Here is a 15,599-nt window from a genome sequence, read left to right on the forward strand (position 1 = left end):
GGAGAAACAGACTCCCCTACTTGATGGGAAGAGCTGCAGAGGCACATTGCCAGGGCTGTGGATATAAGGAGGGGAAGAATAGTGACCATTTTTGGAATCTCCCAGACTGTTACCCTGCATAGGTGGGAGAAGTCAATGAGAACATACTGAAGGGGCGAGTACGGTGTCTGATGCACATATGCTCAACACCTGTTAATGTCTCCCTTCCTACAACAGCAAGATCAGACACGAAGTAGATCACCCACAGCATGCTGCCATAAGAGGAGGTGATAGAAACAGAACAGATAAACTTTTTAATATATGCCTCAGCCTTACTTGTGTCTTTCCCAACTACCAAGTGTTTTTAAAAAAGATTTTCAAAAGAGCAAAATTACAGGCCTTACTTTTAGAAAAAGTAGGCAATGTGGTCTCTCTCCTGCTCGTCTTTCTTTTTCCCCCAAGAATACCCTCAGAATGATAGGACTTCACCTTCTCTTCTCTAGAGGAACAATGTGTTATTTTGGTTTGCCTTTGATCACCGGTGATTCACTTTAAAGGCAGCGCTGCTGGAAAAACGTAGAAAGTGGAGTTGCAATCAGAAAAATGACTATGTAAAAATGGCATCCTCTGACTTTCTGTCTTTGTGTCCCAGAATTTTTTTTGGTCACTTCGTCATTCCTTTGGCAGTTTAGAACCAGCCAGGCTGGGAAAGGGGGTCTGGCTCCTAATCCTGTGGCGTTTCTCATCCATATTCTGAGTTCTGCCAGGAGTTAGCTGGGGAATGTCTTCCTGGAGAATTTGCCAAGAAGACATTTGACCTAAAGATGACAATCAGATAAAGTAAGGTTTTTACTTACAGAATAGGCCAAAATGATGGATTAAGTTAAATTATCATTCTGGTAACTTCATAAAATATATCAAAAACCTGAAAATTATACATAGCTTTCACCACAGCTAGTCTAACTTTATCCTAAGGAAACAAGTGAGAAAGTTGTGTGTGTGTGTGTGTGTGTGTGTGTGTGTGTGTGTGTGTGTGTTTAAAATAAGTCTTTAATTTGGGATAATTTTAGATTTACAGAAAAGTTGTAAAGATAGTACAGAGCATTTCCATATACTTCTCACCCATTTTCTCCTCGTGTTAACACATTTTATCACCGTGGAACATTTGTCACAACTAGGAAACCAGCACTGGTATGTTACTATTAAGTAAACTCTAGACTTTATTTGGATTTCACCAGTTTTCCCATTAATGTCCTCTTTCTGTGCTAAGATCCAATGTAGGGCACCACATTACATTTATTGTCATGTCTCAATATCCTCCTGTCTGTGATAGTTTCTCAGTCTTCTCTCTGTCTCTCTCTTTCTTTTTTTAATGTTGACAGTTTTGAGGAGGACTGATAAGGTCATTTATAGAATGTCCCTCAATTTGTGTTTGATATTTTTCTTATGATTAAAGTGGGGTTATGGATTTTTGGAAAGAATACCACAGAGGTACACTGTGTGGTGTTCTTGTCACATTACATCAGGGGTACGTGATATAAAAGCATGCTCATGGAAGCATTATATACAGTATTGAGAAATTGGAAACAAATGCCCCCAAACAGAGAATTAGTTTAGCATGTTTTGTTACATTCACGTATGGGGATAGTTCATAGCCATTATAAATTATGATATAGGTTAGTATTTTTAGATACTACCTACAAAAACATGTAGGCTGCAAAGCAGAATATATAGTAAGATTTAATTTAATAATTAAAAGTATCTTTATGTGTATGTGGTTTAGAAACTCTGTATAGTGCCTCACAAGAGCCATATGAGGAAGACACTTTCATTCTAGAATCTGGCCCTGAGGGCCTTGTGGCCTGGTCCACTCCTATTATGGGCATGTACCTTCCTCCCATAGGAGCCAGTGTCTTTTGCCATACAGAGGTCCACTCTGTGACTCAGGAAGCAGGTGGCCTTCCTGGGGCAACCTGCACATGTCAGAAGTTATCTTCGATCAGAAGGAGTACACGTTTGTCAAAGGTGTGATCTACACAATGGCCCTAGTGATGTTTCTTAGAATTATTGCAAGGAGTAAACAAGATAACACAACCGACAGCATAGATGAAAATATTTGGCCCAAAATGTAACTATTCATGGTGGCCAAACCTGAAGAATCATCAAGAAAACAGAAGCAGTGGGAAAGAAGTTCTTATGAGGGAAGGGATTCTGCTGAAGCTAATCCTGTTCTTCCTTTAAGTCTCCTTTGTGAACATTTGGAATCACTCTTCCAGAAATGACCCTCTGCATGTTGGTTGCCTGAGCTCATTGACCAGAGGTCTTGGTTTCCATTGATGTCAGTGGAAGCTGATCTTGTCTTTAGTCTATGGGATGAAAGTAAACTCCCATCCAGGGGCTCCTGTGGATTATGCCTGCCGGATTCACTTTCTGTTCTATGCTTTGCCCTGGATGATACAATCCTGAAGAACATCCTGAATGTTTTGTCAATCCCAGGACCTAGGCAGGTGTTTGGCACAGACTAGATGCTTGGAAAGAGTTTAATTAATGTAACTAACAAGATAAGTCCTCTATCCTGTTGAAGCCTCCTCACATCCTTTTGATCCCTCCTTTCTCTTTCTCCCTTTAAGAAGTTTCATGTGCTGTAACTGCCTCTGTTGTCCAAACTCTTAAAGCTGACCATTAAGAATGTAAATAGACTTTTGACCTCTGAGCCTTTCCCCCCCCTTCCCCCTCCCCATCTCTGGAATGCTCTTCCCCCGGTCTGCATGTTCATTTCTTACTTGTTAGTGTTCAGCTTAAATGTTCTCTCTGTAGATAGAGGTGTTTTATTTATTTCTTTATTTCTTTATTTTATGATCCTGTCTAAAGAAGCATTTCCCAGTTACCCCTGTCTCATCACCCTTTTACTTTGTTTTTACAATCTGTAGTAATTCTTCTTTTCCTTTCTCTCCCATTCTCCTCTCAGTACGACTGTCAATATCATTCTATCTTTTTCATTTACTGTCTCCCCAATTTGACTGACAGCTCCTTGAGGGCAGAGACCTTTCCTGTCCAGCCTATCCCTGTATCCTTAACCCCACAATAGTGGTCAATACATATCTAGTGAATGAATTCAATGAAAAGACATCTTGTTCTGGGGTTTCCCCAACACTAGCATTTTCCCTCTCTAACCTGCCTCAATTTAACACTAATATTTGATCACCACTGCCTCCTCAACATTCTTCAATGTCTTCTCATGACCTCCTGCTGATTTATAAATGTTTGGATTTTCACAGAACAGGTCCCAAAGCACATTTCTTGGTTTGCCCTTGGCTCATAAGTACTTATATTTTACCAAGTAAGAACATTTTATTTTATTAATTTTTTTAATGTTTATTTATTTTTAAGAGAGAGAGAGAGAGAGAGAGACAGAACCTGAAGCAGGCTCCAGGCTCTGAGCTGTCAGCACAGAGCCTGACATGGGGCTTGAACACATGAACAGTGAGGTCTTGACCTGAGCCAAAGTTGGAGGCTTAACCGACTGAACCACCCAGGTGCTCCAAGTAAGGACATTTAAAAATGACAAGACCTCACAAACAATGATAAGAATATAGTGACTAAGATTTAAATGAAAAAAAAAAATGAAGAGATCATCTTAAAAATATAGCTGTTAAAAAAAACTTCTTGTTTTTCTCATTTCACCATGGGTTAAGAAAAATTCTGTAATCTCTTTCAAGATTTGGGAATAAGTGACTCATGGAATACAATCAAATCTTCTTAAGTAAGTCTTACAGGACCCTTTGTACAGGCCCAGCCTACTTGTTTGCTCCAGTCTTTTCTCCTTTCTCCCTCTTTTTGCCCCAGATATAATGGATTATTCGGTTACTTTAGGTTCCTTGACCAGGCCATGCCTGCTCTTGACGTGGAGACCTTGTGTAATTTCCTTGTTTGGAAAGCCTTTTGCTCTAACCTGTCAGGTCAATTTCTATAGCTTATAAAGATAAATATCATTAGTCTTTTCTGTGGTGGAAGAAAAATCAAAACCATGATGAAAGTGATACCGAGGATGGAATGAGACCCTTGAAATAAGTAAGAATCTGATGACATTTATTCACCAGGAGAATTTCATTATGCAGGTGTGGCAAGAGCCAAATGGACTTGGATTTGAAACTCCTCTCTAAAACTAACTATGTAGATTTTGACAAGGTCTCAGTTTGTTAATGCAAACAAAACAAAACAAAAAAGATACTTACCTTGTTAGGTTGTCATGAGACTTAAATATGATAATGTTGTTAAACTATTCAGCCAATTTTCTTTAAATTTATTTTCTCTATTTTCTTTAAATCATTCAGCCAGTTGTTTTCTTTTTCTCTAGACATCTACCAACATCTTCAGGAAAATGCATAACTGTTCTTGAGCCAAACTATAAAATACAGAACAACTCTTTTGGGTATCATTAATGTCCCATTTCCTCCCTTATGTCCTATTTGGCATGTTGAAATGAATGATTAATAATTATCTTATTGTGGGTACATACATTGTTTTGTTTCTTTTAGCCAAGATCTTGTCCTCTATTCTGTCCAAAGTAAAGGAAACTGGGAAGAAACTTGTTTATCCAAAGTCATTAATAGAAAACTAACCATTTAACTCTCTGAAGGTACCTCAGTTAGACACAAAACTTGGCTGTTATAATATGCTGAAAATGATGGCTGGAATCAATTGGTAGTTTGATTTTTCTCATAATAAAATTGATGATAAGGTGGTTGCCTTCATGTTATTATCAAAGACCCAAGTTCCTTTTTCCTTCTGCTTAGCCTGCATTGGCAAATACTGCTGCTTCATAGTCACATGATGGCTGACCTACCTTCACCTTCAGGCAAAAGGAAGGGAAGGGTAAGTGGGTAAGGAAATAAAGGTACATGTCTATTGAGTCAGTCTGTTCTTCCCTTGGAAGACTATCATAGAAACTGTACTATAACTTCCACTGCCATCTCAACAGGTAGACCGGTGTTGCACAGCAAAACTTTCTGCAATGATGGAAATGTTCTGTATGTGACCTGAGATGACTAGCCCTTTATGACAATTAGCTTTTAAAATGTGGCTAGTGTGACAGGGAAGGAAACCATCAACAAAACAAAAAGGCAACCTATGGAATGGAAGAAGATATGTGCAAATGATATATCAAATAAGGGGTTAATATCCAAAATATATAAAAAATTTATGCAACTCAACACCAAAAAAAATCAATCTGATTAATAAAGGGGAGAAAAAAGGGTGCCTGGGTGGCTCAGTTGGTTAAACGTTTGACTTTGGCTCAGGTCATGATCTCACAATCTGTGAATTTGAGCCCCGTGTCAGGCTCTGTGCTGACAGGTCAGAGCCTGGAGCCTGCCGCAGATTCTGTGTCTCCCTCTCTCTCTACATCTCCCCCATTCTCTCTCTCTCTCTCTCTCTCTCTCTCTCTGTCTGTCTCTCAAATAAATTTAAAAAAGTGGGCAGAGGACATGAGTAGACATTTTTCCAAAGACATACAAATGGCCGGCCAACAGACACATGGAAAGATGCTCAATATCACTAATCATTAGGGAAATGTAAATCAAAACCACAATAAGATATCACCTTGCATATGCCAGAATGGCTAAAATGAAAGATAAGAAAGAACAAGTATTGGCAAGAATGTGGAGAAAAGACACCTTCATGCACTGTTTGTAGGAATGTAAACTTCATATGAAGTTTCCTCAAAAAATAAAAAATAGACATATTATATGATTTAATATTTTTCCTGGGTATTTACCTAAATAAAACAAAAACATTAATTTGAAAAGATATGTGCACCCCTATGTTCATTGCAGCATTATTTACAGTAGCTAAGATATCGAAGTAACCTAAGTGTCCGTCAATAGAACAATGGATAAAGAAGATGTCACACACACACATGAAAATTACACAGACATAAAAAAGGATAAGATCTTGCACTTTGTGACAACATGGATGGAGCTGGAGGGTATTATGCTATATGAAATAAGTCAGTCTGAAAAAAACTAATACCATATGATTTCACTCCTGTGGAATCTGAAAAACAAAACAAACAAGCAAAAAGCAAAATCAGATTTATAAATACACAGAATAAACCAATGGTTGCTGAAGGGAAGGGGCATAAGCGGATGGGCAAAATTGGTGAAGGGAGAGGAAGATACAGTCCCCTAATTATTGAATGAATAAGTCATGGGAATAAAAGGCACTGTGAAAGGAATATAGTCAGTGATATTATAATAGCGTATGGTATCATAGATGATAGGTACACATGTGGTGAGCATAGCATAATGTATAGAGAAGATGCTGAATGGCAATGTTGTACACCTGAAACTTATGTAGTATTGTGTGTCAACCATACTCAAATGAAAACAGAAAGAAAGAAAGAAAGAAAGAAAGAAAGAAAGAAAGAAAGAAAGATTAATTCTGTTGGACCTTGATTTGAGACAACCATCCTGTAGAACTGTAGGAAAATACATTTCTTGTTCTTTAAGCCCAAAATAATTTTTTACAATTTTGATAGAGAAAGAGGCAGAGAGAGGAGAGAGAATCCCAAGCAGGCTCCTCATTCACAGTGCGAAGCCTGATGCGGGGCTTGAACCCATGAACTGTGAGATCATGACCTGAGCCGAAGTCAAGAGTCGGATGCTTAACCAACTGAGCGACCCAAGCACCCCCAAAATAATTTTTTTCTAATGTAGCTAGTATGACTGGGGAAATGAATTTTTAGTTTCACTTTATTGTATTTTAAATGGATTTTAATAAATTTAAATTTAAGTAGCTACATGTGTCTGGTGGCTACCTTGTTAGTGCAGGGCTGGACCTTTGTCACAGGACTATCCTATCTGCAAGAAAGCCTGAGTAATGTGGGTTTTGGGCTGAGCACATTGGCCACCTCCCACGAAACTGTGCTTTTCTTAGTAAGGAAAAAACAAACAAACAAAAATTATCATAGGCTAGGCAAATAGCAGCCTCTTCAGCAGGGTGATAGATACACACTAACATTCCTTAGACCCAAAGGAATGACCTCTTAATGGGTTTATCAGAAACATGGGTGGTGTGGTTGGGCAGACATTATGTGGCTAAAAAGCAGAATTCCAGAGCTCGAGTTCAGTTCAAATACTTTTCATAATGAGGAAACTAAGGCTTACAGAGGTGACTGAGAGGTCTAATTAAGAGTTAAATGGGATATCCTGCTTTGAAATAATAGCTGATTTAGTGTCCTTTAAAACATGACTTGTGGCAAAATGCAAAATCTCAGAAAATGATCTCTGCCTGTTTTTTGTTTTTTGTTTTTGTTTTTTTTTGTTTTTTTGTTTTTTTAATGCAATGAAGAAAGGCTAGAGGGATTTTGATGCCACCTATTGGCAGACAGAAGTATAGGGAACTCCTTCATTGCCTAGCTTGTGCCCTGCTGATGGGTGTTGGAGGCACCAGGGTCACGCAGAGTGCCACCCATATAGAGGAAGCGCTGACAGTGGAAGATCTGGTCCCCGGTGAGCTTGGGACATGTGTTATCAGTTCTTTCTTGACCCTTAGCATCTTAGAAGGGTTTTCTTAGAGCTGTCCTTTCTGCTTTCCAGTAATACAACCTGTCTCAGGCACATACAGAAACACAGAGGAAGACCTATCAGTCACTTTTCAAAATCACATGAAAAAGAAAAAAAGAACACATTTTGAGCTATAAGTAACTCTGGGGTGGGGGGGGAATGCAAGGTTTTTTATTTGATCCAAAGCCTCAAAAATAAATCCTGTTATTTCCAGCCATCCCTTTGACTAGTTGAGTATGTTACCATCCTACAGCTTGAAAGAAAAAAAGAAAACAGAAATTCAATTTCAAAACAAAATGCTCACCCTGACTCACTCAGGGATGGATCCAGGGTTTTTCATGCAGGGCATTGACTCCCTGCCTGTTTTTCCCCTTCATCATCTGCTACCCTTAAAAAATGGTATCAACTGCATTGGTAAGAATCCACATTTCTTCCCTTTTGTTCTCTGGCTCCATTCCAGCATTTCCCTTCTCACACTGATGGGTGGAGTGCCTTTCATACTGGCATAGGACAGTGAGCGGATGTCTCCCCTTATGTTATCAAACAGAGACCCGGCGAGTGAATCTACTCAGAGCTGGAGCCTCCTTCGCGGCTTGGGAACACCAGTGGCGCCGTGACTCTGTAGCTTGGATTTAGATCATTTGGACTATGGCTGTAGAACCCAGCAGCTCCGAATCCATGAAAAGGAGAGTTGGAAGGAGGTGAGTGATACAAATAAGGGGATGTTGATGTCACAATTGTTGAAGGGACTCCAGCTGGTGAGCAACTTGCTGTGGAGACAGTAACTGCAACTATAGTTCATTAGCTGGTTATCTATCTTCATTTGTAGAGATGAGCTGTTGATTTTATGAGAGGTGGGAGTAAATTCTGCTTTATGTGCCCTGTGAAGAGTCTTTTTGAAATTACCTTCAGTGTCATGCCTTGAGAAAAAAAATATCCAAGTTTCTGGAAAAAAAGCTGCACGTGTGTTCTGCACACTGGTTTGCGGGCGACTGTTTGTTTCTAATTAGGGAGCTGCAGCCTGCTGGCAGAGGAAACCGTATTTGTCATAAGTTGTGGCATTGCATTTAGTTTGTGTGTCTCTGCTTTTAACATAGGGGCCAGAGATGATGGTACTGGATTCTTCCCTGTGGGTTCTGACTCTATTCTGCTCCATGGTTCATGTGTTCAGCCATTCTTACTTGTCCCTTCAGAGCCTGCTTCCGTTAATATTCCCTGTTCTCTCATTAACTAGTTGTGTTCCCTAGTCTGGTCTTCCTGACCATTCAAATGCCAGGTTTCTTGTAGATATCATAAAACCTACCTGGCAGGTTGTTCAGAAAACTCGATGGGATGGTCAATAGAGTGCCTAACAGATTGTCTGGAAATAGTACATGCTCAGTACATCTTAATGTCTTTCCTCTCACCTGTAAGAGTTTTGTGTTAAATGATCTCTAAAGTATTTTTTTAATTTAATTTGACAAATGTGTACTGACCACCTGCTAAGTGATGGACATCGAACCAGGCATCGGGGTCACAATCACAAAGAAGACAACAAAACAGACTATCATCTGCCTTCATGGGACTTAAATTTCAGGGAACAAAATCAACATGCAAAGAAATGCATGAGGACTTTCCTTTTTCTTCCCTTCACCTTTGCAAGATCAATTCAGTTCAAATTTCGAGTTCATAACTGAGGCTTTTTTTTTCTTTAAATGTGTATTTATTTTTGAGAGAGAGAGAGGAAGTGCAGGGGAGGGGCAGAGAGAGAGAGGGAGACAGAGGGTCCATACCAGGCTCTGCACTGAGAGTAGAGAGGCCGATGCGGGGCTCGAACTCAGGAACTGTGAGATCATGACCTGAGCTGAAGTACGAAGCTTAACCGACTGAGCCACCCAGGTGCCATGAGGCTACTTAATTAAACCTGAAAGAAATATTTTCTGGGGCACCTGGGTGGCTCAGTCAGTTAAGCGTCTGACTTCGGCTCAGGTCATGATCTCAGGGTTTGTGGGTTCAAGCTCCACGTCAGGCTCTGTGCTAACAACAGCTCAGAGCCTGGAACTTGCTTCTGTGCTAACAGCTCAGAGTCTAGAACTTGCTTCGGATTCTGTGTCTCCCTCATTGGGAGACAATGACCCTCCCCCGCTCATTGTCTATCTCTCAAACATAAACATTAAAAAAAAGAGAGAAATATTTTCTGACTTAATATTTTTACACTTAATGAACATAGGCTGATTTTTGCCCGCTCGGCATCCGTCCCCTCCATGCCTGGTAGGAAGATCCTGAAACTACATTGGAGAACCATCCCAATGTTTTACTCTCAGTTGATGGGGATCAGTTTGTGCTCTGCTCTGGCTCTGGGAGTACTAAAGAGCACACTGAATGCTCCCAGATGTTGTGGAAGGCCTGGTGCTTCAGTGCAATCCCATATCCCAGGGCATATCGATGGGCTGACATGTAGCCACATGACCCAAGTTTTTCAAATCAAAGTCAATCAAAGGAGCTTCAGTGTGCAGGCAAGCTCCCTAAGATCCTGGGGTCAAGGTTTAGTGTTATCCCAGTTCAGAAGGTCTTGAGAGCCAAGCTGAAGGAAGAAATTTATTATTGTATTATTATTATTATTATTATTATTATTATTATTATTATTATCATCTTTCTGAAGGTTCTTCCCCTGCCTCTCAAAGATCTTCCTAATTGCCTCTATAGAACCATTAGTGGGGCACCTGCTCCTTATTGTATTATTTTGCCTTCACTGCCCTTTGAAATCGAGAACTCAGGGGTTGGTCAAAAGTTCCTGGCTGATAACCTCTTTACATGAAGAGGGGTCTTCCACTCCTATCTCCCCTTATTCCTGTCCATATTCTATTGTAACATCCTTCATGTCATCCCAATGTCAGAGACAGCATCTTCTGACCCTGGGTTGCATTCTGAAGTCCAATTTGTGATTCTGACAATACTTGAGAGATATGGCATGGCAATATGCTGACAGAATAGTTGTCTGGTTTATCTGCTGTTGCAGAAACAATCAGATACAATGCACAGTGTGTCCTTCCATTGCTCATTCATCTGAATTTGACTTTGAATAAGTTTTGGAACAGGAAAGCCATACTGGCTTCCTCAAGTGCTTCGTAACATGTGGCAGTGGTTACCCCTTACATAAGACAGCATGTTTATATCTATTTTTAAATACAGTACTAAGTATTTCTGTATCTTATTTGTGAGATGGATGTATTCAGGAAGACATGTGATGAAGAAAAGTCTCCTCCAGTCAATTATTCATGCATTCATTTACTAAAAAATAAATATTACCCTCCTACCATATGCCGGGCACTTTTGTGAGCCCCTGAAGATACAGAGGTGAGCAATCTCTTCATCTCTGGTGGCGGTTGAGCATCCATCCAAGAAGTTTTCTTGAATGTGTGCAAAAAGAACTATCACTCCCACCCTCTCCCAGATATTAGCGCTTTACTCTGCAATGGAGATGAGGTCTGAGCCCTTGGGAGAACTCAATTATGGTCCCCAGGAGTCGGGCGTGAGCGACACAGCCCAGCGGGCAGCGGGACCTTGGGCGCCGCGGGCCGGTGCGGCGCGCCCCCCGCCCAGTGCCAGCGCTGGGCGGGGCCGCGGACTCGCGTTCCCCGGCCAAGGGCTCGCCTCCGCCGGAACCCCCCAGGGGGCGCTCGCGCCGAGGTTTCCCAACTAGTATCTCGCCGGTTGCCGGGAGCATGGGTTTCGTCAGAAGGTGGAAATCTCTCTGAGAAGCTGCCATCTATCTCCCCGCCACCCTCGCGTCCCCGTCTCTTCCTCCCTCCCTTCCTCCCGTCTCCTCTCTGTTCCCTCCCGCTTCCCCCCGTACCTTCCCCTCGACTCTCTGAGTTAACTGGGAGCTCAGCCTCCACCCCCAACATTCCCACCCATTCCCCAGCCCCCATCTCCAAGGATGGAGTCGGGGTTTCCGGAGAGACCAAACTCCCCTCTCTGCATCTTTTCCGTCCGCTGTTGCTAAACTGGCCTCAGAGGACGAGGAGGGAGAGCGTCCGACTCCCCTCACACCACCACCAACTACACCACCAACCACCTCCACTCCAAAGCCGGATTCTGTCTGCGTCCTAGGGGTGGGACACACCTTGTCCCGGACTCGATTCTCTTCCTACTCTTCGACGTTGACACCTCCAGGTAAGTAGACACCAACTCTGTCATTCCTGTGTTCTTGGGGCGCTAGGAAGGCAAAGTCCTTCGGGGCTGCTGCGTAGCAAGACCAACTTTTGAGACGCCCCGGGTTTCGCTCAGAGTGGCTTGTTTATCATCGCTGTTGTTGTTTCAAGACGCAGCTACAAGCCGTCTTCCATCCAAGGGAACTTTCATCCCTTGCATCTCCCCTCCGCTCGCCGGGTGCGGTGGGGCGCGCGGGGTCGGGAGCAACCCTACGGAGGGGACCGCAGCGCACCCGCTGGGGAGCGGGTCCTGGAAGTCCTGGAGTGGGGAGGACATGGCTGTTTTAGAAATCGGGGAGAGGGCCGGGAGCAGAGTCCTGGCTGAAGTTGCAGCTTCCCCTTTGACTGTGAGACAGCTGTGGGAAACTGTATCGGTGACCAGTGGCTTGACCTAGCTGCTGTTGGATTTAGCCTCTCAACTCCCCCCCCCCCCCCCCCCGCCCCAGTAGGTCCCAATAATATGTAATTGTGGTCGAGGCTCTCCAGCTAAAAACCAATCAGTAGGCTTGCAAGTCCCTCGATTCAGCCAAGTCCCTCCACTCTCCTTCTAATGTTAGATAAAGGGGGGGGGGGAGGTGGTAGTAGGGGGAGGAGGCCAGGGGTGGGACCGGAGGGACTACCAAAGCGCTAGCCACCGCAGACCAAAGAGATTGGGACCCCTTGTGTATCACAGAAGCTCGTGGATTGTTAGGGCGGAATCCAGGGAGACAATTCGGAGGCGGTCCACGCCAAGTCAAGTGAGTGTTGATGACCATGCAGTGGGGAGCTGGCTGAACACCTAGAAATACTCTTAGGAGGATGCACTCCTCCCTAAGAAATACTCCTTAGGAAGATGCACTCCTTCCTCTTGAGGAAAGAGGCTCGGCTTTAAGGCTCCAGGTCCCATCCAGCTCTCCAGATCCGACCGCGCCCCCCCCCCCCCCCCCGACGTCGTTGCAAGACTGGCTTCCAGTCCCAGAACTTGCCAGGCTCCAGGAGACATCGCCGACTGCAGCGATGATCCATGGTGCACGAGTTTAGGAAATGCATGTCGTGGGGGTTCAGGAGGTGGAGGAAAGAAAGGTGAGCAGAGTAGTGAGGGTGAGGGAGTAGGGAGGAGTGAGTGTCCAAGGAAACTTTGCGAGAGAAATATCTGGAGAGAACCCCCGCCCCCCACACACTGACCCACTTGATGCTACAGGATTTCGGTGCCTTTTGGGAAGAGATACATCTGTTCCATTGCACCTGTGCTCAGAACTATGCAAAACCAACCTCTCGTCCTCTTGTTTCTTTTTGTTGCTTTGCCAGGGATTTTTGAAGCACTGCTCTTGATTGTTCTTGGCTCACGTGGTTTTCGTTTTCCTAAACAGCATTTTTGAGCTGTCCAAGGTGTTTAAAGTGTTCTTGAACTGAGACTGAAGTCTAGTCTTAATGGAAAAACTGTCTTAAGTTCAAATGAAATATCCTTTTCTCTCTATTCCTTCCTTCGACTGCCCTCTTAATCCCTATTCTCAAAGGTGTTTGTAGATTTTTTTTTTTTTTTTTGGCTTTAGGTCAAAACAACCCCTCCCCCCAGAAAAATCAACTGTCCTGGAGCACAGGTGTTTCGAATCCATGGCAATGTTTTGTAGTTAGTATACACTGGTTAAACTGCATAGCACATCCCCCCAAGAGCCAAAGGCCAGCAAGAATTTTACTTCTTTTATGTGATGCCCTTCAAGTTTAGGAAGGTCCCGTTTCTTTTTCATTACTCAGCAGATAAGACCGAGCTCAGGACGGCTATTGCTGTGATTAGATAACTTCTGATGTTTTCATTTCCCTTACTAAGCTGCCATTCCCAGGTTAAATTAGTTTTATTGGCCTGTCTATTTTAAAGAAAGACTGGCAGAGTTGCTCTAGCAGATCAGGGGGCTGAGCTCAGAGTAGGTCAAAAGTATTCACATGTAGGGAAGTGGATAAAAATAGGAGGGTTGGCAAATACAGATAGGACACCTGTGTTAATGTGCATACTAATGAAGGCCAGAATCTCCTCGTTTATCTCTGATGGAAAGATTCTGACAGCTTCACAAGATCAAACTCAAATCACATCAAAACTAGGTGATTTCCCCTGAGCATTACATAAAAGGAAGTATCAGTCCATAGCAGGAGCGGATGTTGAATCCTAGACAGTTTTGAATGGTTGGGTGAGAAGAACTTGCCTATAATGTAATCAAAGGTCTACTCATGTAATACTATGTGAGAACTCTCATGGCCATCAAATCTATACCTTTCCTGTGAGTGGTCAGCCTCATTTTTAATTTTCCAGACACACTTCCAGTGGAATTTATTGGAAACAGGCCCAGATGGGGTCTAGTGAGTTTCCCAGCATGAGACAACCACTTTACTAGAGCTTCTAAGTATTTCTTTAAAAATAGCAGCTCTGAGGTTTGTGCATTGTATTTTAATTGTACTTAAAAGACTTCCAGTTTATCTCTAGGTCTTTGGTAGCAACATGGCATTTTGCTTGAATTATTGATTTTTTTTAGGGGAATCCTGCATTTAGAGGTTTTAATTAAAAGGTATCTTGTATTAAAGTGTTTCTTGATCTGCATGTGGATTTCTGATTAAAACATACCTCTTTCCATTTAGTAGAAAGCAAAGGTGTTATCTGTTTCCAGAGAAGATTTATGTAGTATTCAAAAATATATATACATATGAGCTTGATTCTTCCTATCACCAGATGATTTGAGTCCACCATGACTGAAAACCTTAAGATTATGCTGACTATAAAAAATAACCACAGGAAAAAAAAGTGGGTTAATAGTGAAATCTTTGTTCTCACCTGTGTTTGAATCTTTTGGTATCCAACTGAATGTTTTCATATGGTTTGCACCAAGCCTTTTTTTCTGAAGTATAACACTCTGGATCATTATGGCCACTTTTATTCACATAAAAGACTTTTCCATTTGGAAGTAAACATGTTGAACGTGAATAGTCAATGTGTGTGTCATTAATGCCCCACACTTACATGGGGATCTGAATCCAGAACAAAGAGTGAGAAGAGTGCTTTGATGGCCTCAACCTGCTAGATTGGGAAAAAGCTCTACACTAATTGGGAAAGTCACTTCATGAGTCTTTGTATTTTTAATCAGAGATATGGCCAGAAGATCTGTATTTCATGCATTTTAAAGAAGAAAAAGGCTAAATTTGTTCTCTGTATTTGATCTTTCCGTTTTTGTCTTGTTAATATTTTAAAACAAAACAAAAACCCCTTTGGATCATACGGTCACCCAAAGTCATATTGCCTTGGCAACGGTAGTAAGTACACCGGAGTCACAAAATATCAAGACAGGAAATTTAAAATGCATTTAAAATAAAAATGTCACGTGGTTCAGCACTATCCTATAGTGCATTAGCACTGACCTTCCAGCATATAATAATAGAGTTGCATTTGAATCTGCCTTTCTCCTGACTGCACGTAGACAGTAAATAACAGATTACAGGACTTTAAGTTTTTTTTTTAGGATGTCCTAAAAATTCTATAATGGTTTTTCTTTTGAGGGAAGCGTGTTATGAAAATAAGTGGGTTGGAGTTACAAATCCATTTTTTGGATGAGGTGTTTATGTGGAGGTTGGTGGTAAGTCTGAAATCAAGCTTAATCAATGGATCAGGCATGATGTGCTGTCTTCTGCATGATATCGGAAGTAGACAGTATGTAGTCAGGCCTCAGCACTCAGTTCAGTCAGGGGATATCTACTAACACTTGTGGCTGCAGTATAAAAACGTCATAGTGCCTACATATACTTTTAGTCTTTTCTGTACTAGAAATCTCATTTACGTGGGAGCTTTCTGTTTAGTCTATGAATTACTAAATATATATGATATATAGTATATGTTTTTTCT

At 41.9% G+C, this 15,599-nt stretch overlaps 1 protein-coding gene across 1 annotated transcript in view; it reads left to right on the forward strand.

The window, feature by feature from the left end:
• Positions 1 to 15,599, forward strand: part of CPNE4 (copine 4) — a 672,331-nt gene that overhangs the window by 168,404 nt on the left and 488,328 nt on the right. Inside the window, exon 4 of the mRNA XM_042956642.1 lies at positions 8,092 to 8,245. Coding sequence (XP_042812576.1) covers positions 8,193 to 8,245 — 53 coding nt within the window. The 5' untranslated portion in view covers positions 8,092 to 8,192. The remainder of the gene's footprint in view (positions 1 to 8,091; positions 8,246 to 15,599) is intronic.

This window comes from Panthera tigris, chromosome C2, assembly GCF_018350195.1.
Source record: "Panthera tigris isolate Pti1 chromosome C2, P.tigris_Pti1_mat1.1, whole genome shotgun sequence".
Taxonomy (NCBI): domain Eukaryota; kingdom Metazoa; phylum Chordata; class Mammalia; order Carnivora; family Felidae; genus Panthera; species Panthera tigris.